At 45.0% G+C, this 23,571-nt stretch overlaps 3 protein-coding genes across 19 annotated transcripts in view; 2 read left to right on the top strand and 1 right to left on the bottom strand.

Moving 5' to 3' along the window:
* The window catches only part of Dgkq (diacylglycerol kinase theta), a 14,745-nt gene extending 9,612 nt beyond the window's left edge, over nucleotides 1-5,133 (top strand). For 2 of the 4 annotated variants that reach the window (XM_031337277.1, XM_031337276.1), the window contains 8 exons: nucleotides 1,265-1,416; nucleotides 1,609-1,757; nucleotides 1,868-2,046; nucleotides 2,304-2,404; nucleotides 2,496-2,642; nucleotides 2,740-2,851; nucleotides 2,935-3,087; nucleotides 3,407-5,133. In XM_031337277.1, the coding sequence (XP_031193137.1) occupies nucleotides 1,265-1,416; nucleotides 1,609-1,757; nucleotides 1,868-2,046; nucleotides 2,304-2,404; nucleotides 2,496-2,642; nucleotides 2,740-2,851; nucleotides 2,935-3,087; nucleotides 3,407-3,469 (1,056 nt within the window). In that variant the 3' untranslated portion in view covers nucleotides 3,470-5,133. Of the gene's footprint in view, nucleotides 1-1,264; nucleotides 1,417-1,608; nucleotides 1,758-1,867; nucleotides 2,047-2,303; nucleotides 2,405-2,495; nucleotides 2,690-2,739; nucleotides 2,852-2,934; nucleotides 3,088-3,406 lie in introns of all 4 variants that reach the window. The other 2 variants (XR_004109437.1, XM_031337278.1) reach the window with 2 other exon arrangements.
* Nucleotides 4,927-21,782, bottom strand: Tmem175 (transmembrane protein 175). 11 transcript variants are annotated; one of them, XM_031337287.1, is made up of 12 exons: nucleotides 21,534-21,782; nucleotides 17,783-17,912; nucleotides 13,756-14,009; nucleotides 13,540-13,578; nucleotides 12,672-12,769; nucleotides 10,455-10,506; nucleotides 10,174-10,209; nucleotides 9,552-9,635; nucleotides 9,064-9,228; nucleotides 7,962-8,040; nucleotides 7,519-7,654; nucleotides 4,927-6,324 (listed from the first exon to the last, which is right to left on the bottom strand). In XM_031337287.1, the coding sequence occupies exons 3-12, from the start codon at nucleotides 13,897-13,899 to the stop codon at nucleotides 5,661-5,663; spliced, it is 1,497 nt and encodes a 498-aa protein (XP_031193147.1). In that variant the 5' UTR covers nucleotides 13,900-14,009; nucleotides 17,783-17,912; nucleotides 21,534-21,782; the 3' UTR covers nucleotides 4,927-5,660. The 11 variants fall into 11 exon arrangements, with proteins under 11 accessions (XP_031193147.1, XP_031193144.1, XP_031193148.1 ...); XM_031337284.1 differs by lacking the exon at nucleotides 17,783-17,912; XM_031337288.1 differs by lacking the exon at nucleotides 17,783-17,912 and having other exon boundaries at nucleotides 13,756-13,927.
* Nucleotides 21,693-23,571, top strand: part of Gak (cyclin G associated kinase) — a 68,954-nt gene continuing 67,075 nt past the window's right edge. For 2 of the 4 annotated variants that reach the window (XM_031337274.1, XM_031337273.1), the window contains exon 1: nucleotides 21,695-22,055. Coding sequence is in view for 1 of the 4 variants with exons in the window: in XM_031337272.1 (XP_031193132.1) it covers nucleotides 21,911-22,055 (145 nt within the window). In the remaining 3 variants the exon portion in view is untranslated. Of the gene's footprint in view, nucleotides 22,056-23,571 lie in introns of all 4 variants that reach the window. The other 2 variants (XM_031337275.1, XM_031337272.1) reach the window with 2 other exon arrangements.

Genomic DNA, 23,571 nt, shown 5'->3' with positions numbered 1-23,571 from the left:
TTATAAAGTCCTCTTCTTCAAACTTGATACAAGAGCTACAAATGTCAAGCAAAGCATTCAGTCTTACTTTGTTGTTCTCTTACCTCTGTAGTTAATCGTCTATGTTTCTTTTGGGTATATAAATACTTTTGAAATATATAAGCTGTTCTGAAAACCATAGTATAGTGTAAGAACATGAAATAAACAATACTACATATAGAGAGGCTGAGATAGGAGAAGCAAGATTTCAAGACCCTTATGTTGTACACAGCCAGACATAGTCACAAACATACAAGCTGACAGTGTATATAGATGAGGACAGAAAATTTCATGAGGAGTGCCAGGAGGATTTATGCCTGAGCTCCACAAAGTCCCCACAGGTATCCAAGGCATGCTTGTACCCTGAACCCTGATCTTGACTTCAGGCTCATGTTTAGGAGGAACAGAATTCAAGTGAAATGAGTCTGAATTAGGCAGTGCCTACAGGTCCCCCTTGCCCCTACCCATTTGTCCTGCCCTGGAAGTAGCTGTTCTTAATGCCCGAGGATATAGGCCAAGGCTTGTCCTCTGTGGCAGAGTTAGGCATGAAACCATAGTTACTCTGTTTCCTGTTAGCCGCATGCCTTGGGGCAAATGAGTGTTGGTATAGGCAGCACTACCTGTCCAGTGGTACCCCATCCCAAGTATATCCTCGTCACAGTGTAGACCCTGTGCCGCTGTTCACCCTGTGTCTGTGCCTGACTTGTGTGTCTCCATTGTATGGACTTCAACAAGCCCACTGTGCCTAGACTCCTAGGGACTGTCTCTTAGCGTTATGTATGGGGAGACTGATTTTATTCCATAATTAATGATTACCTCTGTAAACTGAGTCCTCTGACTGCTATGTAGCAGGAGGGACCTGGAAGCTGTTGACCTCTAAAAGGGTGTATTGGTAGCTTCACAAAACCCAGGCCTTACTTGAGTTGTCTGGTAGTACCGGGTAGTATCAATGGTCTTCCATCATGGGCTTGTGGCTTCATAACTAAGAGGGTAGGAATGGTCCCTTAACATATGTCACAGTGGATATGGCCCTGGCATTTGTGCTTGAGCTCCAAGCAGCCACAGTGGGATTCGCATGAGAAAGGGTATCCTGAGAGGTCAGTAATGAAGTGGAGATAAGTATGTGGACTGCTTAGCCTCAGGAGGAACTGGCTATGGCTTTAGCAGTTTTGGAATCTGAGGCTGGATACGGTGGTTCCAATGTGGAACCTTTGATCCCAACATAATTGAGCCCTCCACCTCTCAGCACACGAAGCTGCCTCCTGATTGCTGCCCTCTCCTCGTGTTTGTGAACCCCAAGAGTGGGGGTCTCAAGGGACGAGAACTGCTCTGCAGTTTCCGGAAGCTGCTGAATCCGCACCAGGTCTTTGAGCTAACCAACGGGGGCCCTCTTCCTGGGTGAGTCTGGAAAGAGCTGCCTCCTTTCTCTAGCTAGTAGAAATTCTAAATGGGACTCTTAGAATCATTAAGTCCTTTATGTGGCCAGAGATGGACATCTGGAATGGAAAGGGCTGCCCAGGGCAAGAATGAGTATTCAAGTTCTGGCCTGGGCAGCCAGAAGGTAGTGGCAGAATACTGTCTCCCACACAGGTTCCACCTTTTCTCCCAGGTACCCTGTTTTCGGGTACTGGTATGTGGTGGAGATGGCACCGTTGGCTGGGTACTCGCTGCCCTGGAGGAGACAAGGCGCCATCTGGCCTGCCCAGAGCCATCTGTGGCCATCCTGCCCCTGGGTACAGGTGGGCTTAGCCATCAACTTGAAGGATGGGTTCTCAGGGCTGTTCCTACTGTGGGTTTTGTTAGAGATTTATGGTGGTTCATGGATTATGCTTTCTTTCCTATTTCCCAGGGAATGACCTCGGCCGGGTCCTTCGCTGGGGGGCAGGCTATAGTGGTGAGGACCCATTTTCTGTGCTGGTGTCTGTGGATGAGGCTGATGCTGTGCTCATGGATCGATGGACAATCCTGCTGGATGCTCATGAAATTAATAGTACAGAGGACAATGTGGTAGAAACAGATCCCCCCAAGGTACCAGGGTAGCATCTGCTAGAATCTTACATTTGGCTTCCCCTTTGCTGATGTGCAGCTTTCCTCCCAGTTACCCCTAAGGCACTGAGGCCTATGGGGTTGTGGATTGTAGCGTTATGCCTTCTGTGGGTGTGCTGTGGCATTTAAGCAGAGAGGTTCCTAGGAAAAGGCATTGGTGACAATAGATAGAGATGTCTGGCACAATTTTGGACACTCAGGGGTGGCTGGATAGCATTCTGGTTATGCCCTGTCTCCAGATTGTTCAGATGAATAACTACTGTGGCATTGGTATTGATGCGGAGCTCAGCCTGGACTTCCACCAGGCACGTGAAGAGGAGCCTGGCAAATTCACAAGCAGGTACCAGTAAGGCAAGGCTGGGGGGCCAGGTCACTCACAGCAGTCAGCAGCTTTTACCTGGTAATTTGGAATGCCTATCTCCCTGTGGCAGGTTTCACAACAAGGGCGTGTATGTGCGGGTCGGGCTGCAGAAGATCAGCCACTCTCGAAGCCTACACAAGGAGATCCGGCTGCAGGTGGAGCAGCAGGAGGTGGAGCTACCCAGCATTGAGGGTCTCATCTTCATTAACATCCCCAGGTGCTGGGGCTGGGCTCTGAAACTCTGCAGTTTGAGCCAGGTGCTAGGTCTGTGTCTGGTCTGTACCTAACTTTGTAATTTCATCTTTTGGGGGCAGCTGGGGCTCAGGGGCCGACCTGTGGGGCTCTGACAGTGACTCAAGGTTTGAGAAGCCACGAATAGACGACGGGCTGTTGGAGGTGGTGGGTGTGACAGGTGTCGTGCACATGGTGAGCAACAACAGCAGGCTGGTGGGTAGGCCCTGTGGTATCCCTTGGGTCCTACTAGCCAGCTCTACTTCTCTCTTACCCAGGGCCAGGTACAAGGTGGGCTGCGCTCTGGAATCCGCATTGCCCAGGGCTCCTACTTCCGTGTCACACTCCTCAAGGCTACTCCAGTGCAGGTGGATGGTGAGCCCTGGGTTCAGGCCCCAGGTCACATGATCATCTCTGCTACTGCACCTAAGGTATATTGGCAAGGCTGAGAGCAGAGGTAAAAATGGGTCAGGGGCAGGGCCAGGCAGCCTGATGCTGTAGCTAAGGCCAAGTGGGTCTAAGCTTTGGCTTTCTGGGACTCCAGGTGTCATGGTGGCCCTGGTGAGAGCCTCAGAGAGGAGGTAAGAACTGAAGACAATGTTCAGTAGGCTACAGGCAACAGCTACTAGACAGATTTCCAGGTCTTTTTCTTTTGTGGAGTGGAACCAATTAGTATTCACTGGCCCATAGGTCTCAGACCTATCTCTTGTCACTCTGGCCCTCTGACCCTCTATCCCTACCTTTGGACAGGTTCACATGCTGAGGAAGGCTAAGCAGAAGCCCAGGAAGACTGGCACCATCAGGGATACTTGAGTAGACACCTTGCCTCCTCCTAAGATGAAAGGTCTCAACCACCCAGCCTTTCTCATCTTTGGTTGGTCACACACTGGCTGGCCAACAGGTGTAATTAGCTGTAGCACTGACCATAGAATCTTCATGGGTCTTGGGATATTTCCATCTCAATGTCATGTGCAAACTTAGGAGTGGGTAGGTAATGGTCATTACTCACTCTGCCATACATAGTACCAGTGTATATGACTGAGCGCATGAGGCTCTGGCTAGCTTGTCTTCTGCACAAGACTAGTTCTTATAGGATAAGCAGAGCTGGTTCTGTTAGCCACATTCCTTCCTCTGAAACCTCTCTTAAAATCCTTTTAGGCCCAATACATCTGGATGCAGGCCATCCAGGTGGGTTCTCTGATTTCACTTTATGTTCTTTCAAAGCAGCTATCCATGTTGGGCCCCAGCCTAACAGATATGGAAAGCTGCCTGTTCTCCTGTACCAATTGGGTGGGTGTGGCATCCTCAAGTCCCCTGGGCTTACCACTAGACATCAGTGTGGGCTGAAGATATTAGTTACAAGGTCTCATCCAGCTGGTGGCCACCAACTGACAAAGTTGTGCTTAGGGATGGGAATCTGTCTACCCATCGAGGTGAATTTAGCTATCACTCATGTGTTACAGCTGGAGTGTGTGCTAGGCCCTGAGTGTCCCTCAACTCCAGAGTGGACACCTAGTGCACAGAAGGGTTCAGAACAGGGCCAGGTGGTATCTGGTTGAGGAGTGTGTAGATGACATCTGTTGTGGAGTAGCTAGAACTCCCTTAAGACTCAACTTATAGCACTTTATATACATGGTGTTTGCCTGCCTACAGCCCTGCCTTGCAGATGTAGAGCTTCTACTCTGGGTCCTATACAAATGGAAGCAGCTCTGATGGCCAGGCCTTGCTAGAGGCACCAGGTTCACAGAATAAGACAAAAGTTGTCTCTTCCATGCACCCAAGAATCCACTGTCATACTTCAGACCCTAGGAAGAACCTGTCTAAAAATGAGCTGCCTAGCTAAGCCTGGTACATGCTTATAATTCATTTCTCGGGGCTAAAGCATAACTGAGTTATTGTGCTAAAGCCCCTCTCAAAAAGTGAAAACATTAAAAGAAAAAAAAAAAAAAAAGGCTAGAGACATTTAAAGGTCTAGCTCCAGCCCTGGATAGGGGAGACCTATGTGGAAGGCCTAGGATGGTTACCTCACACCCCCAAAACTAAGTCTCCATCCTTCTCCTGTTTGTCATTTCTCAGCTTGTAGACACCTTCAGAAGTGTGACACTGGGGTAGTGTGGACCAGGGTGTCTACCTGCCCAGCAGTTTCATAGACCATTGTGCCACCCCTCACCTGCTTCTGCCAAAATTGCATACAAGTGCATCAGATAGCCATTTGTGATCTCAGTGTAGGTGATCATGTTTACATCATTTTCAATATTCAAAAGAAATTCTTTGTGATGTAATTTTTCATTTTTATTTCAATCTGTAGGAATTGTTTGTAAATTACAGCCAGTGTAGCATGTCCTCTGTATTTAAATGAGATTGTCCTTATGCGGAGTGTGTCCTGTGCACTGGTCCTGTCTTTGTATGTAATTTATCACTACCTGAATGTGATCTAATTTATATCTGGGTCAAATACACAGTGTGGGCTTTGCTGTCCCATAGCTGCCTCTTGTCTTTGTCTAACAACTGGTACAGGAATGGGCAGACAGACTGGCAGTCCCACCAGGGAAGCTCTATACTTTTGAGGATGTGAGCCAGACAGGAACTTCTCAGCCTGAGTTAGCCTAGACTCAATTGCTCGAACATTCCAAGGTGAAGGTCAGAACAAGACATAGCGATAGACCTCAGATCCTGGCTGGGTGCTGCTGCCTCAAACAAGATCTCAGTGACTTGACAAAGTGGCTTGTTCAGGTTAGTCAGACAGGTAAATTCCCCTGGCAATGTTGTGGGCAAGGGAGGAAAGTAAATGGGTAAAAACAATAAATTCAGTTCCCATGAAACCTCCTCACTGCAAAGTGTGAACAGTGTTCACACTCTTGAAATAGATCTTGATATTTCACAATGTAAACAATACCCAGGCCAATATATCCACAGCCCCAGTGTCACAATAAACTTGTACTAAGACATCTCCATTGGACCCCTTACAGTATGCCTAGGATAGGCAGGAGTGGCTTTCTTGGCATTAGCAGGGGGCAGGCAAGAGCTGGGACTGTGTCTCAGGTTCACCCTGGTCTTGTGGACGCTGTGGCCAGAGGTCCCGTAGGACTTGAAGGCCTGCCAGGGCAAGGCGAACAAGGAGACGGAGCAACAGGAACGCAAAGGGCACTGAAATCTGCATGAGATGGAAGATGGCTGTGCTGAACCGGCTCAGTAGGCAGGTGGCAGCAAAGGCCAGCAGGCTGGCACAGGGATACAGTGCAAGCTTGGCGAACATGAAAGCATGCTCCTGCCCACCAAATTGCACAGCTGGCTGCAGTGTTTCTGTCTGATGCAGCAGGGCTGTAGTCCAGATGGCAAACTGGAAGATGCTGGCAAAGAAGATGATGGCACAGCTGACACGCACACGCTCAAGTTCATCACGGGGTTGCTGGGCAAATGCTGAGGTTTGCTGGTAGGCCAGAGGGAGGCCACCCACAAAGGCCAGTGACAGTATGTTGAGTAACCCCATGGTCTGTGTAGCCTTCCGGACATGCAGGAAAAGTGAGTGGTGGGCAAACCAGAGCAGACCCACTGTGGCAAAGGAGCCGAAGTATGCCAGGAATTGTGGCCCATATGCACCCAGGGCAGCCACAAGGCTGCCACTGAATTTCTCTTGCACATCCTTGGGATCCGGAACATTGTCCTCACTGGGAAGTATGAACAGATGGCATTTGTAACAGCCTCCCAGAGATGACAGGACCAAAAGGGTGGACCAAGCATCATAAATTTGAGATTAATGAGGTGTGATCTTCAGAACACAAAAATGTTCCCTATGTGCTACTTACATATACTTAGCATACTAAACAGTTACTGTTCTTCACTCACAATGCTAATTTAACCAGTCCTATATATTCTCTTCCAACTGGTAACAACCAGAATTGACAGATACCCCTGGTTGGTTATTGAGGGTCAGCCTTCTGAGAGTAGGACACCTATAGGAGAGATTCTCCATACTATCCTAAATCTTGCAGGCTGTGTTGGAGCATAGAGTCAAGGAATGGGAACCCATCACCTGGACATGAATGATGGGACACCCAAGTACCAACTACATCCTCCAAATCAGCCAGAGGGAGGGACATAATGTGAGGGCAGGAAAGAGCCCGAGGGCTGTCACACGAGGTTAGACTTCAGGCAGAAGGTAGTAGTAGCCTTCTATTGGCTGGAATTCCTGCCCTAACCATAGCCTCTTGGCTGAGTCCTTCAGCCTTGGCTGCAGAATGCTGAACAGCCAGGTTGCTCTGGAATGTTCCTTAAATCTAAGGCCTCAGGAAATCAGGTACTAATGAATATTTACTTTTAGCCTTGTAAGAGTTTACAAATTACAGTAGAAAAAAGTTATTCAAAAGTATGAAAAAAAGCATAGTGTCAGATGCAAAATCTAAAACCAGACTTGTGACATGTTTAATAAAATAAGAATGCAATGGAATGTTTGAGGAATCATAGGCTAGAGGATGGTAAGGGGCTTAAAAAAAAGGAGACACTTGGAAATAAAAGTGAACATTCAGATTAGAGCTCCAATAGTGCTGTTTTGGAGCTAGGCCATATAGGAGAGCCAGTCCTAATAGGTATGGGGTGGGAGATAAGGCCTGAGGGAGCTACCTGAAGATATCTGGGATAGAGAGCACAAGGTAACCTTGGAGAAGTCACTCTCTCTAGCACTTGTGCTTTCAGGCTGAGAACAACTGCGATGGGAGACCTTTAAGGAAGAGGGGACCTGTATAAATCTGCACCAAAGGGGAGACTGATACTGATAAAATCTTTCTGGAGTTCCAAAGAACAAGACATTCTCAGACATACTACCACCTAGAAGATGGGCCAAAGCAGCAAGTTGGGATCCTCACCAGATGTCCAGGATGAGAAGTGTGGCCACGATGGCATAGACACCATCACTGAAAGCTTCTACCCGCTCTTTGCTGAGGGGCGCATACAGGTCAATACTGAAGGGCTCCATGTTGTGAGCTGGAGACTCCCTGTGGCCTGTGGATATGCCAAAAGAGATGAGCCTTCCTGAGGGCCTATCAGACCAGTGTGGCTACCATTGGCCTCTTTTCCAAGGGACCAGGAATATACAGGCCAGGAGGAGAAGTTATACAGAGATGCTTCAGGGGTAGGAAGTAGCCAGGGCCCTGCAAACAAACCACCAGATATGGGCTGAGCCCAGGAGGGCAAGCTCTGAGCTATCACACACTGATGCCTTGTTCCCACTGAGTGGTCCTCAGGAGTAGCCTGAAATCTGGTAGAACCTTCCAACATGCTTATTGTGGTGCTGTGCAAGGTTACCTACCCATAAACTTGTCTTTGCACCAGGTGGTAGCCTTGCTGATGTGAGGGAAGAAGATGACAGTCACCATCAGCAGGTATGACTGCAGAAAGAAATAACAGGTCAGGGTGTTTCCCTGGGGATGGGGACTGCTTACACCTGAAATCTGGTTCTACTCTTCTGCCCCAGATAGAGGGGCAACAAAAGTAACAGAGGGAAAACTGAAGAACTGTCTTTTATGGAAATGAACTGTGTATAAAGGCACAATCCCAAAAGGAAGTACTGTCATAAGGGACAAATACACACCAGTTATGTGTTTTCTACTGAATACATACATAATGAATAGTAATAGCTCAACAACAAAAGGTAAGCTTTTACATAATGAATAGTAATAGCTCAACAACAAAAGGTAAGCTTTCCAACTAAGAAATCTATGGGAATGGTCTTCAAAAGATACTTCACCTGTGGCTTCCCTGGTCAAAGTCTGCCCGGCTAGATGCTTCCCATTCAGCATTCTGCTCCATTTCAGTTTATAAAGTCTGAGTTTCCTGTGTCCTACCCACTCAGCTGGTATGTTATCTCCTCAAAAGTCACAGATAACCCGACAGGGCTTTACCGACAGGGCTTTACCGACAGGGCTCTAGTATGGCATTTGTTGCAGTCACAGGCCTTCATCAGTCTCTTTAAAACCCAGAATGTTCTTGAAATGCTTATCAAACATTTATTAATTTCTACATGTTTAATTTTAATTACATATAATTTTTGTCTGTGTGCATGTGTGAGGGTGCTCATGTACTATAGTGTGCATGTGATGGTCAGAAGGCAACTTTCAAGAATCAGTTCTCTCCTTTTACTATGAATGTTTCAGAAAGTACCTATAACAACTGACCATCTTACCAGCCTGGTACCAAACATTTAAAATAACTAGCATTTGTTATTTTCCACTATTCTTAGGATGCTTTGATTACAAATTCAGTGTACTTTCATAGTATTTAAGTTGACTATGCTCAAGCCAGCTTCCACCACTTGCTCTGGAAAAACTGTTTCAGCATTGCCTGTTCTTTCTTCTGCTAGCTAGGTTCATTTTAACTGGAATAAGACTTCCTCTGAGAGTCCCAGCACTCACCAAGGGGAAGAAGAAGAGGGAAAAGACAGCTGCAACAAAACACAGTGCTGGACCACGGAGGACTAGGTGTAGGATATGCCGCTGGGACAGGTCCCTGTGTGGAGAGCACTGGATTTGTGGATTCAGCAGATGTGGGAAGTGAAAGGCATAACCCACAATCATTGCCTGTGGTAAAACAAACAAACAAAACAGGCTATAGGGCACCATCAACAGGTAGATGCCCATCAATAGGTAGAGGGAGTTCCACAGTCAGTTAACCCTTGAACCAACATACACATTTCTAGGGGTCAGGAGCAAGCCCCTCCTAGATAGCCTCCTTCCCTGGGGTGTTCTAAGAGTCTGGGGAGGGGAAAGGGGTTGAAATTCTCATTCTATTCTATAACTGTAAGACCCTGGGTGAAGACCTGGGATACCTGAGGTGTAAATCAGGATACTGGCACTTGGTGCATACATCATGGCAAACACACATACATACCCTGTGTTCCTACCTGCACAGATCCAATGGCAATCACACACATGCAGAACAGGAAGATGCCCAGGGGCACATCAGGGAATGTTACCATTAGCGAAAACTGTCGAAAGAATCCCCACAAACCCCACAAAGGACCATCAGAGCTAGGTTCTGAGATGGTGTATAATGAGCTTCCCTCTCTCTGTACTGGGCACTGAGCAGAAAACTGTCCTAGTGAAGGGACAGTGGTATGGGGCTGGGGCTAGGTATATTCAATCTTCCAACAGGGCAATTCCACCCATTGCTTCCGAACTTTAAAGCCTGTGTCATTAATCTTATGTAAAATCCCTTAGATTTGAATTCTCTGCATTATAGCCCTGTATACTGGGCCAACTTCTGACTATATTAGAATTTTAAATGCTTGTTGATATGCTAATAGGGGTTATTGAGAGAAGCAGGTAGGAGCTTCAGGTGCACTCTCATGGCCTTTGCCTCCAACAGCCCTAAGCTCTCTTCTCTACTCAGCCCCAACTACTAGTTCCTGTGAAGTCTCTCCTCTGTAGTTTGTAGTCCAGGTTTTGAAGCCAGGGCTACATTTCTGAGGACTGTCACACACAGATGTGCTCAGTGAGGAGAGCAGGGTGATGACCATTACTCACTGTGTATGGCAGAAGGGTGATAGTCATCATACAAGCCTGTAATGAAGGGAAAGGAGGGAGGTCACAGTCACCAAGAAGGCACTCCAGGATGGCAGAAATAGATCTAGAGTTTTAGGGGTAGACCCAAAAAGCCTGTGCCCCTATCCTGGACAAATCCCATGAGCCATCTAAAGAGCTTCTAGAAATGTAAAAATCCAGGCTGTGGGAACCCATACCTTCTCCTACCTTTCAGGAGGGCTAAATCATAACTAAGCTCATTTTTCAAAACAACAATAACTCACCAGGTTGAGCAAGGCAAGTGTATCATCTATTTTTCCAACAACCTGGAACAATCTAAAGTTAGGAGAAAAAAAGATGGGCCATCATTCAAATATGGCTCTATAATATTAAAATTAAAATGCATCTCCACAGTATTTTCTAGTTAAAATATCACTGAAGTTGTCACTTCAGGTACCACCACTAAGTGGGACTGATAAGACTTAGGCTAAGGTGCTATATCAAGCCAGGGTATTGGAGTTTGATGCTTAGACCTACATGAATGGGGGAAAGAACTAAATTCTACAAGTTATCCTGATTCTGGCACACACTCACATGCATACATCCAAACATGCACAAAATAAAGTGTGATTTGTAAAAATGTAAATACTACTTACTCTATGAAAGTCAGGAAACTTGAAGCGAGCACACTTTATATGTGAAGCACATACCTTTTTCAGACATTCTTTCCATTACAATCTGAAGAAGCCACCTGTACAACTGGCAGCTTTTATGGACAGTCTTTTCATAGAGTCTTGAAGTAGGGGAGTTAACTGTCCAGGGAGTTCCTGCTAAAGGCAAGACTAGCAGTGTGGCTATGAGTCTCCTGGCCCATGAGTTGTCTGGCCACACTTTCGGGGAATAAGCTTCTGGGGATGTAGAGCTAGAGTTCTATCATGCAATATATTGGTTTTCTTAGACATTATGTCTAAAATCCAGTATGAAGAAAGGAAGTGCTCCTTTTTTAATTCTTTCCCCAAAGATCTCATATACTGCATTTGTTAAAATTTGTTATTTAACAGAGATAGTTTTGTATGGAGATACAATGTAAGTAGAAAACAAAATGGAGGATTATCTTTGGTCTACTAGCATAGGCAGCCAAGGGTCCTAAAGCCTATGATGCCTGGGCCCTACAGTAGGGTTGCCACCAACAGTACCTGACCATGGCTCAGATGTTACCCACCCAAAACCAAGCACATGGCCTTCTTTTTGGACTGGACTCAGCTGAACTGCCACCCCCCACTCTAGGAAGCCACCTCCAGCTCATGGCAGTGACACAGGCTCATTTGGGCTGAAGTCTTTCTTAATAAGCCGAAACCGAAGGACTTCTATCCTAGAGGCAGCTGGCTACCTGCTGGTTCTAAGTTCATGTATAAGAGAGCACTCAAAGCAAGCCACAGAAGCTCTATGAAGTTCCTCACAGGCCCCTGAGCCTCACAACCTGACTGTTGATGTGTTCCACAGTGGGTGTGGCACTGGTAAAAGAACCATGAAGCTAGTATAGGGAAGGTTGGTTAAAGTTATAGGGAGACCAAAAGGATAAGCCTGCGTAGGTTTTGAACATGTATCACCATCATCTTGCTGAGAACAAGTGTGTAACATGAAACACATGCTGCACTTTTAAATAGCAGTAAGCGGAACGCATGCCTGTAAGTAATCCCAGCACTTAGGCAGCAGAGGCAGGATTTCTGAGTTCAAGGCCAATCTGGCCTACTACATAGATGTTTCTTCCCTCTCCCTACATGGGGGGGGGGTGGGTGGGAGGGTAGGGGGTGGGGGGATGGGAGGAGAGGTAGGTCATGAAATGTTTACTAGAATCTGCAAGTTTTTCTGTACCTTGAGCATTCTCTAAAGAATATTTCCTTTGAACATGCTAATCTGCAGCCAGGAATATAAAACCCACATGCCCAGCTCTTCCTATAGAAGCCTCTTGTCCCCCTGCCTGTCTGGCATTCAGTGGGCAGAAGCTCATGCAGCTATGGAGCCCTGTGTCCTGGGATCTTAAAGAGCCTTATTCTTCCCTAGAACAAAACTCAGATATCAGAATGTAATCTATAGGTTCAGCTTCCATACAGGGAAGAACCCTTCCCTGTATAACCATAAACCACTGAGACACAGCCATTAAGCTTGTATTTTCTATCTTCTCTGCCATGTTCTATTCTGGTCTTCCAGTTGGTCTAGTAGGTGGACACTTTTCTGCCTTTCCTAACAGAAAGGAAAAGAGGGAGGGTGGTGTTGTAGAGCCAGGTCTTCTTTGAAGCAATCTTGACCATGTATAAGTCTCAGAGAACTAGAGGCCAGGGTGGGAAGAGGTAGCTCCCCTGGGACACAAGATGTGAACTGAGGAGCCCACAGATAACAAGTACAAAACATCTCTGTGGTATTATAACAGTCCATGTCTTTTGCCTACCCTGAGTAAATCCTGACAATGAGGACCTTGTGTTAAAGGTCTAATTCCCTACCTGGTGTGTGCTGCCCAGGCCACAGTTACGATTAGAAATGTCATGAGGTAGACAGCAATCCTAGTTGCTAGGAGTTTCTGTATACTTTTGTCAAACTGCTGTATGAAAAGAACACTGCTATTAGAACCAAGTAACACGTGATCCAACAGTGGTCATTTCAATGGGAAGACTTACCCTATAGCACAGTGAGCATTTAAGAAGGTCCCCAGTCTCAAAGTGGACAACACAGTTTATGTCTGCTCTGAGTCTAACCTCACTTCTACCAAACCTACCCCACACTACAGCAGTACTATGACCATACTTTAGAAGAAAAACCTCAGCAGTTCTGGGACCTCTCCAAAGATTTATATCAGCTTGCAGGTATGGCCAGAGCCAGGCCTCACTGTTATGGGTGCTGGCTGGATAGAGCTGCAGCCTTCCTCTCTCAGGATGCATAGTATTCATGAGTCTTGTACGGTGGTATGCTAATCACATGGAATGAAACCAAGAAAAGGCATCTTCAGTGTCCACGTCTCAAAGTTATTTCACTAAAGAGCCGCATGTTGCTGACTCCCATAAAGTTGGATATAAATGAAAAGCTCTTTGTTACCCATATAGGATGGCTTGGTAGATGTCTGGAGTGGACATGGTTCCTCCTCTTCTCAGTGGAGGACGTCAGTGCCTGTCTACCTAGCTAGAAACAAAACCTCCTTTGCCAGAGCCTGTGCTTGAGCCCCAGCCCTCCTGCTCTGAGGAAGCACAGATGTCCTGCCCACTCAATAAATTCCCTGCTTTGGGCTCTGCTGCCTATAGATTTGTGGATTGGCTCCCCAAGTCCAGGTCAGGTTTTCTTACTGGCCCACTGTACAAACCAGACTGTTCCTGTTACCTGTTCTGGTGAGATCTCCGTATGGGTCACAGGCAGGATCTAAAGAAACAGAGACAAAAATAACCAAGAGATCCTTCTTGGGCTTGGGATCCTCAGAGGCAGAAGGTTATGTGGGCTCTTGACCATGGCTGGGCAGCCTCAACCTGCATCAAAGGTTTGGGCATCTGAGGCTGCTACAGAAATGAGTAGTAGGTTTGAGGTGGGCCCCACACTGACCATGACAGTGGCAATGATGGATAGCAGTGCATCACTGAAGCCCAGCATGCGGTGGGAGCTCTGTGTCCCCTCCTCGTCTCTTCTGTATAGGGTTGAGTCTCCCTCAGAATCCACTGTCTGCTCCTGGGTCTGGAGCCTGGACATGGTGGGACCACCAAGTTGTCACAGTAGCCTGGGAAGAAGTGTAGCTCTGAGCATATCAGAGGGATGTCTCAACCCTGTAGACTTCAGCCATTTCGATGCAGAGACAAGTGCTGGGTATAGGGGACAAAAAGAGAGACACTTCGCAAAGTAGCCTGTCTAGATTTCCAGCTACAGGCTAAGAGTATTCGTATCAGACTCATCAGTGAGCTCTGTGATTGGGGCAATACGTTCTCTGTCTCAGTGAGAAAGCTCTGATGATACAAGGTTGATGTTCAGGATAGCATGATACCATGAAGGGCCTGAAATCTGACCCTGTTTCCCCTAAAAGCTGCTTTGTCAGCTTGAGTTACCTTGAGTTGCACATCTCTTGACTAACAAAAATGACTAACAAAAATAACTTCTTCAGGTCACAGGGTCTAGAATGTTTTTAAGTTTTTCAGAAAATGCTGGGTAGACAAGTGAGATGCCATCTAGGACACTGTCTGGGGAGGAGAGAGGTTTGTGCGCCAGGAGCAAAGGGCTGAAGTAAGCTATAGAATCCATCTGCATTCTGCATTAGACCCAATGGTAAAAATACACCATTTTTTTTATTGGGAACCACCATATAGTGGTTCCCAATAAAAAAATGGGAACCACTCAGCAGCTACAGGATATGGAAAAGATGAGGAACTAGGAAGTATTTTCTAAGACCCCACTTGTGATCAGGGGAGAGAGAATAAGAGTGTGGCAAGGATGGCCAGCAGTAAGGTGGAGTATGTCTGCCTATGCAGGATACAGAAGTGTTCCTGGGAAGCAGGTCCTGATACTGTAAGAGGAAGGTTAATCCTTGGGTCCAGGAGGGCCCAAGTCAACCAGGCCTAACAATATAAATGTGCCCTGCTTTGGACATATTTATGGAGACAGAGGAAGGACACCCTCAGGCAGCAGAGGTGAGGAAAGAGGCTGTGAAGGAGTTGAGACTATGGAGTCACTAACACAGTTAGGGGAAATGAGGTTGCAAGGTCAGGGGTAGAAGGCAGTGGTAGTCCCTGGGAGGATGAGAAAGTAGGAGCCAGGATACATGCAGGATGAAGCTTTACAAAGTGTGGTCACAAGCACAAGCTCTTTAGTAATGAAATAAGGTTAACACACAGTATGACTGGGTTTACTCTGAAGAGGACGCTGCTAAGATAACATCAGGTACAACACAATGAAAATATATATGACGCCAGGCAGTGGTGGTGCACGCCTTTAATCCCAGCACTTGGGAGGCAGAGGCAGGCAAATTTCTGAGTTTGAGGCCAGCCTGGTCTACAGAGTGAGTTCCAGGACAGCCAGAGCGATACAGAGAAACCCTGTCTCGAAAAAAACCAATATATATATGTGTGTGTTTGTGTATGTATGTGTGTATGTGTATATACATATACATATATATATGACAAACAAACAAAAAACCAAGAACAGATTAGTTATTGGCTCCAGAATAAAACATGTAGTGCCTAGATAGCAAGGGCAGGGATGGGTAGCAACATGGCTTTTGTTGTACTTCTGGTTTATTTTCACTTAAGGTTCATTCTTTAGATCAGTAGTTCTCAATATTCCTAATGCTGCAAGCCTTTAATACAGTTTCTCATATTGATGATTCAAAACTATAAAACTATTTTCATTGCTGCTCCATAATTGTAATTTTGCCCTATGAAAGGACCATTCAACCCTCAGGGATCACAACCCTCAGGTTGAGAAATACTGCTTTAGAATATGGTCAAAACTATCCCTTTGCTGTGCAATTCTCTTGGGACTGTCACAACTATAAACACTGAAGGACTGGAGAGATGGCTCAGTGGTTGAAAGCACTAGCTGTTCTTTCAGAGGACCAAGGTTCAAATTCCAGCATGGATATAGCAGCTCCTAAACATTTTTAACTCTGGTACCAGGAGTCCTGATGCTTTCTTCTGGCCTCTATGGGCACTGAATGCATATGATGCACAGACATATATTCAGGCAAAACAACAATACTCATAAAAAAATAATAAAGGCTGGAAGGTACTCTATCCTCAGATAGCCCTTCTAAACTTTCCATACATAAACCTTAGCATTTGGCAGATGTGGTGTTTCTGCTTACTTCCTCTTTTTTTGTTTTTGTTTTTGTTTTTGTTTTTGTTTTGTTGTGAGACAGGGTTTCTCGGTGTAGCCCTGGCTGTCCTGGAACTCACTCTGTAGAGCAGCCTGGCCTTGAACTCAGAAATCTGCCTGTCTCTGCCTCCCAAGTGCTGGGATTAAAGGCATGCGCCACCACTGCCCGGCATGGTGTTTCTGATATTATTGCTACTTTGACATTTCTAGAACACCTGGTGCATGAAGGCCCATACTGAGAGACCTTTTTAATATGGCTTCCTCTACCTGAGACTCACCATGTTCCTGAGAATGTTACAACATACTTCCACTTACTGCTGTCATAGTTGCACTGTGTTAAAGGGACTTCTATTGGCTGATAGGCAAATAAAGATTCATGTTTTTCTAGCGCTGGCACAGAGATACTGGAATTCAGAAATAAATTCAAACATCTATGGTTAGCTCATTATTGATTCTTGACAAGGGAGTAGTAATTATTTAATAGGGAAAAGAATGGTCTTTCAACAAGTAGTATTGAGACAACTGAATGTCCACATGCCAAAGAACCACAACAAAATGAATGCAAATAGAGCAAAGATTTTAACAGCTAAAATGATAAAACTTTGAGAAGCAAGTTTTGGGAAAATTGCTACAACCAAAGATTTCTAAAGACAGCACTAAAAAGAATAAGCAACAAGCTGGGCATGGTAGCATACATCTTTTGTACCTGGGAGGCAAGAAGCAGGTAGATTTGAGTTTGAAGTCAGTTTGGTCATGAGTTCCAGGACAGCCCAGGCTATGTAGAGAGACCTTATCTTTAAAAAACAAAGAAACAAACAACAACAAAAAAACTAATAAAAAATACAAAAGTTGAGCTTCATCAACATTAAAACCTGAGAGGCAGGCGGATTTCTGAGTTCGAGGACAGCCTGGTCTTCAGAGCTACACAGAGAAACCCTGTCTCGAAAAAACCAGAAAAAAAGAAAAAAAAAATGAACAACATTAAAACCTGTTGTGAATCAAAAGGATTAGATTAATAAAAGATAATCCATCAAATATGAGAAATTATTTGTAAGTCTTATCTGATAAGTCTGGCAATCAAAGAATATAAGACTTACTTATAAATCAATAATAAAAAGATTTGGTCTGGGAGCAATTCTAAGGCCCACTGTAGGCATATGTTGGTGTTCCCTAGCCTCAGGTATATGTTAATTCTCCATGAGATCTCTGGACAGTGAACCTTATCCTCCAGGCTTCTCCAGGCTTCATGTGAAATAAGACGTCCATCCAGAGACCCAAATCAGGAATTTCAACTTTATTTAATTAGAATTGAGCCTCTTTTTTTTTTTTTTTTCTCGAGACAGGGTTTCTCTGTGTAGTCTCAGCTGTCCTGGAACTCACTCTGTAGACCAGGCTGGCCTCGAACTCAGAAATCCACCTCCCTCTGCCTCCCAAGTGCTGGGATTAAAGGCGTGCACCACCACTGCCCGGCTAGAATTGAGCCTCTTAAATGGAAGATGATGTGGACTTTGAGACAAGAGATACAGAAGCCTCAGCCACTTCCTAATACAGTGTTCAGTATCACATAAGAATGGCTTTGTGGTACTCAAAGACCAGCCATGTAAAATCACCAAAATGTCTACTTCAAAGACTGTCAACCTGGTCATGCTAAGGTCCAGCTGGATGACAGTTTTTGTTGGTTTGTTTTTCAAGACAGGTTTTCTCCGTATAGTCTCAACTGTCTTGGAACTCACTCTGTAGACTAGACTGGCCTCGAACTCAAGAGACCCACCTGCCTCTGCCTTGTGTCCCAAGTGCTGGATTAAAGGTGTGTACCATCATCATTTGTAGTCACTGGCCCTTTAGTAAAGACTTTTTACTGCCTTAAAACCATATCTGAATAGTCTTCTCTGGTGGACACCCTACAGCAATGAGAAATTCAGAAGTACATTTCTTTACATATGTTCCAGGGATAGTTCTTTGATCACATGCAATTTGCAAATTCTTCCTCTCATCCATTCCTGATCTTTCTGCGTTACCTCCTGGAACTCACTATATATCAGGCTGGCCTTGAACTAACAGACCCACCTGCCTTCACTTCCCAAGGGCTATTATTAAAGGTGTGCCTCACCATGCCAGGCTATTTTGTTTTGTGCTTCACTTTTGAGTAAGCAGAAATTGCAGTGGTCAAAATTTACATACAAAGTCAATTTTGCATTCCACAGATAAACCTCAACCTGTAGTGATGTATTATTTTATATATATACATAGAAACTAGATATCCTTCATTTGAGATGCCTGAAAACAGTATTTCATATGTAAAAGAAAAAAATTGCGGGAAATGGGCATTTTATTGGCTGAACATTTTCAATCCCAAAGTAAAAAGCCTGAAACTCTTTGAGCACCATTGTTGGCACTTATAAGTTTTGGATTGGGCTGGATTGATGGCTCAGAGGTTAAGATGACTAACTGCTCTTCCAGAGGTCCTGAGTTCAATTTCTAGCAACCACATGGTGGCTGACAAACATCTGTAATGGGATCAGATGCCCTCTTTTGGTGTGTCTGAAGAAAGCAGCAGTATACTCACATACATAAATAAATAAATCTCACATACATAAATAAATAAATCTTTTTAAAAAAAGGTTTGGATTTTGGATTAAGAATGCTCAAACTTTACCATACTTATTTTGCTAAAACATTTTAAAAAGATTTTTAAAAATGTATGTTTATTAAAAATATTAGTTTGTTGCTTTCTTGTATTGTTTTTGCCAAGTTAGGTAGGAGTTGAGAAATACTTCAATTTTCTGTATAAGTTCATGCAGATTTTTAAAAAATTTTTTTCTTAACTGTTTTAGTGAATTCCTAGTAGAGCTGAAATCTTTGTCTGAAATCTATGTCTGAAATCTTTGAGTGATTTTAATCTAGAAAGAGAATGCTTTAAAAGGTTTAGAATTAAGTTACCTATTTTTTCTTGAGTAAGCTTAGTTTGTGTTTTCAATGAATTTACTGGGAAAATGTTCATAACAGCCTCTGGTTATCCTCTCAGTAGACATTTCCCTTATTTGATCTCAGTAATTTTTGTTTTTCTTACTCAATTTAGCCAGTGACTTCTAAGTTTTACTGATTCAAAGACTCAGTTCTTGTTTCATCGATTACTTATTGTTCCACTGCACTTTGGTATTTATCTTCCTTAATTACTTTGGGTTTCATTTTCTCTGATTTTTTTTTTAAAAAGATGAACACTAAGGCCACTGAATGTGATCTGTTTCCTACTAATGACTTAATAGCATCCCATAATTTGGAAATCCTGTATTTTTATTTTTCAGCTAGTACAAAAATACTATTTTTGATTTCTTCTTTGACACATAAAAGGATACTATCCTTTTCCATTCAGAACATTTTTCACACTGCTAATTTCTAGTTAAATTCATTGTGATCAGATAATATACTTGTTTCATTACCAGATGTTCTAGGTTAGTAAATGTGTGTTCTTTACACACCTGGAAAATATGTGTATTCTGCTAATACTAATTCTGTTCATTAATTGTAATTGCTGTTTATTCTACTAATTAATAGGGATTGCTCTATAAATGTCCATTAATTTAAGATGACTGACAGGGCTATATCAAATCCTCTATATCCTCTGTGATTTTCTGGATACTTACATTTACTGAGAAAACAATCTCCAACTACCTCAACTTCCAATTTGTCTCTCTCCTTGTGGGTCTATTAGCTTCTTAGTTAACACACTTTGTAAATTTGGCTTTAATGTTTCTAGTTGATACATCCTTTTTTGTTATAAACTAAAAATTTTTATGTGTATGACTTTTTTTTTTTTTTGGTTTTTTCGAGACAGGGTTTCTCTGTGTGGCCCTGGCTGTCCTGGAACTCAGGCTGTAGACCAGGATGGCCTCGAACTCAGAAATCTGCCTGCTTCTGCCTCCCAAGTGCTGAGATTAAAGGCATGCGCCACCACTGCCCGGCTACGTGTATGACTTTTGCCTGTTTATACTTATGTACACCACATGCATGCTTAGTGCCTACAGCGGTTTAAAGAGGGTGCTGGATCCCCTGGAACTAGAGTTATAAATGGTTGTGGGCTGCCATGTGGATGCTGGGAGTTGAACCCCAGCACTCTGCAAGCATAAGAGCTCTAAACCACAAAGCTATCTCTTTAGCCCCGATACATCCCTTTTATGACTTCATCCCTTCATCATTATAAAATAACTTACTCTTTGGCAATATCTTTTACTATGAAACCTACCACATAAGAATGTGTTCGTGGAGTAAGAGCACAGATTCAGTTTTAAATATGTACATGCTCAAACATGACGTGAGATCATGAGAGACCATAAGATGTAGTACCAGTTAAGATGGTCTTAGAATGGCATCTACTACAATGTCATAAAAGTGATCTATAATTACACGATTTAGAAGTTTCCACTTGTCCTAGGTCATGCCAACAAGAGTTTATGGTGTCAAGTTTCATTAGGCTCTCTAGTGAATTATTCATGAGGTTTCTCATGATGCTGTTTTAGGTCTCCTGAACGCTACTCAAGCCTACTTTTCCCTCTTGCTTTCAGATTTATTTTTCTTCTAAATGATGAAATCTGAAGGCACCAAGAAAATCCCTTCAACTTCATTCCAGTAATAACAAAGTTACCTGCAACCGCAAGCCCGACTTCCTTCTCTCTTCCTCGTGTAAGTGATTCTCTTATAGAAAGGTGCTGTTTCTATGCCAACACTAAAATATCCTCTATCTGGATATGACTAGGAGACAGTACTCATCTCTACTGTGCTAGAAAGCCTTTACTCTCTCCCCTTGGCTTTAGGCTGCTCAAGTCTCCCATCTAAGATCATGTTAGCTCCACAATGCCCTTTTAGGTCCCACACTCTTCTCCACAAATCTCCCCAGTTCCTTCCAGATACCATCTCTACTTCATCAGTTCTTTATTCCTCCACTGCTTCCACTTCACCATTTTCAGGAAACTATTTTTCACCTACCACATACCTCACTGTATACTAATGATCATCTTTCATTTCTACTTTTCTTTTCTACTTGACTTTTAAAAGAGCAGGTAGTTCCCAAAGGCGTATTTAATAAGCATACAATTCTGGGACAGTTAAGATGTTGATTTGGCCTTAAGGATCCATTTTTTAGTCCAAAACCACATACTCTCCCAAGGTACTCTGCATATTCCTTCTTCATATGGCTTCAGAAACCACGGACATACGGAGACGGGTGGGGAATCCCATAACTTTGTCTCACCTGAAATAGACAGCTTTAAGTGTTTGACATTACACAGGTTTCTGGGTCCAGTACTGCCAGGTGACTTTTGAATACAGGTTGTGAAGCTTTTCCCCCCCTTTTAAACTTACGTTTTTCAGTCTTAATACTGGCAACTTGTTCATCCTCCCCCAAACCTGTGTGGACCAAAACGTAAGTGTCTGTGGCTCATAGGCTGGCTACTTGTCTGCAAGATACACTCCTCTCCTAAATCGGGCACTAGGGACACTAGAGTGGGCTCCAGGCCTCGCTTTACCTTGAGGCGTCAGGCGCGAGCGGTGGGCTCTGGGGCGGTCCGCAGCGCGCGCCCAACGTCCCGCGACGCTCTAGTCACCGAGGCTGGAGCAACCGGACGAGGTTAGGGTCAGGTGGCGACAGCCCTACCTCCGTGCCTCCTAGGAGCTTGACGTCCGTAGGATTGTACCACCTGCGCCTGCGCCCGCTGCTGGCTCCGCAGAAACACACGGCCTTCCGCCTGCTGCGTTAGGGCGGGGCCGCGGCGTCGCGACGTAACTCGCTCTCTGATTTACGTCACGGCGCGGGCGGAAGACGACCGGGTTGTTCGCCTGCAGCTGCTAACCCGGCAGTGCGGAGCTGGAGCCTGGCTCCCGCTGCCGTGGAGCGTCCGGCGCCATGTCGCTGTTGCAGTCTGCACTGGACTTCCTGGCGGGCCCTGGTTCTCTTGGCGGAGCTGCCGGCCGTGATCAGAGTGACTTCGTCGGGCAGACAGTGGAGCTGGGCGAGCTGCGTCTGCGGGTGCGGCGGGTCCTGGCCGAGGGTGAGGCGTAAGGCGTCGCCAGGCCGCGGGAGGCAGGAGCAGCCCAGGAGGGTCGCTGCTGGGGTGTGGTTTAAGTCGTAGGGCGCGTGAGGGTCACCGCTTTAGGCAGGGCAGCAAGGAGGATCGTGTCCAGGGTGTGGATCAAGTCTAAGACCGAGAGAGTCACGACTGAGGTGATCCGGGCCGCGGGGAGTCATCTCTCCGGGCAGGGTTTGCGGGAAAAGTCACTGCTGGGATGTAAATCAGGCCGTCGCTACGAAGGGACACTGCCTGGGTGTGAGTCTGGTCGGAGAAGGGTCTTGTCAGGAAGGGAGACCACAGGGTTAAGGCCTTTGGTGGTGACTGCAGAAGGAAGCAGAGACTACTTCTGGGCTGAACACTTCCTGGTGCTTAGAGTTAGTACAAGGATCATGATAGCAGGTGGTTGTCCAGTAAAGGAGGCCTGGGACTGGAGCGACCATCTCTGCGTGGGGCCAAAGCTGTATCGGGAGCATATACAAAAAGATTCAAAGGTGGAGTCAGGTCAGGAGGTCAGCACAGTCACTGGGGTCTTTGTAATCATATCCAGCGATGTTATTGCATCCTGAGAACTGCCTTGAGATGGCAGTGCTTGTGCTCGGGCCTGTACAGTCTTCCCTTGCTTAGTGAGGTAGAGGATAGACTGAGGCCCTACAGTCTCGAATTTTTCTGTAGTGACCTCGTAAAAGTTACAGGAAGCAGAGCTAGCAGCTGTAACCTTTAAGAACCTTGCTTGATAGACAGTTCCATAGTTATATGTCCTCACACAGGATCTGTAGTCAGCCTGTGTGGAGGAATCCTGTTTTCTCTTCTGTGATTTTTTTTTTTTTTTTTAAGATTTACTTTTTTTTTTTTAGTGGTATTTTGCCTGCTTCTATCTCTGGATATTATCTGTATGTACTGCTTGCTGAGACCAGAAGAGGACATTGGATCCCCTGGAAATGGAGTTAGAGACAGTTATTAATCTCTGTGTGGGTGCTTAGGAAACCTCTCCTCTGCAAGAGCAATAAATCTCTTTTAACTTCTGAGCCATTTCTTCAGCCACTGTGCCTTTTTTTTGTCCATCAGTATCTAGGAGTGTGCCAGTTCTCAACAGCTTGGAGCTTACCTGCTAAACATAAGTTATGTTCTGACAGATTGGTTCAGAAAGAAGAGTAGCCTGACCGAGGTCTGTAGTAGCTCTCAGGATTGGAGAGTCATCTTGTTATGGTTGTCCATGTCCATGTGGTTAGTGGGAGCAGGGAACTTGTTTAACATTCTTTACTATGGAAAAGCAGCTTGTCATACATATTCTCCACTGTGATTGTACATAGATTTGGATGTGATTTTGGTAGAAGACCTATGGTGCTTTTCCCTCCAGAGATGGGTTTAGGACTTCCACTAACAGTCTGATATGTGATATTCCCTTTCATCTGTTGAAATGACAAAGATGATGCCTGATCGGTTTGTTCATTCTGAAGATACCAGGCAGTTGCCTTTTTTTTTTTTTTTTTTTTTT

The sequence above is a fragment of the Mastomys coucha genome, unplaced genomic scaffold (assembly GCF_008632895.1).
Source record: "Mastomys coucha isolate ucsf_1 unplaced genomic scaffold, UCSF_Mcou_1 pScaffold22, whole genome shotgun sequence".
Classification (NCBI taxonomy): Eukaryota; Metazoa; Chordata; class Mammalia; order Rodentia; family Muridae; genus Mastomys; species Mastomys coucha.
This window is presented reverse-complemented; position numbering and strand designations above follow the sequence as displayed.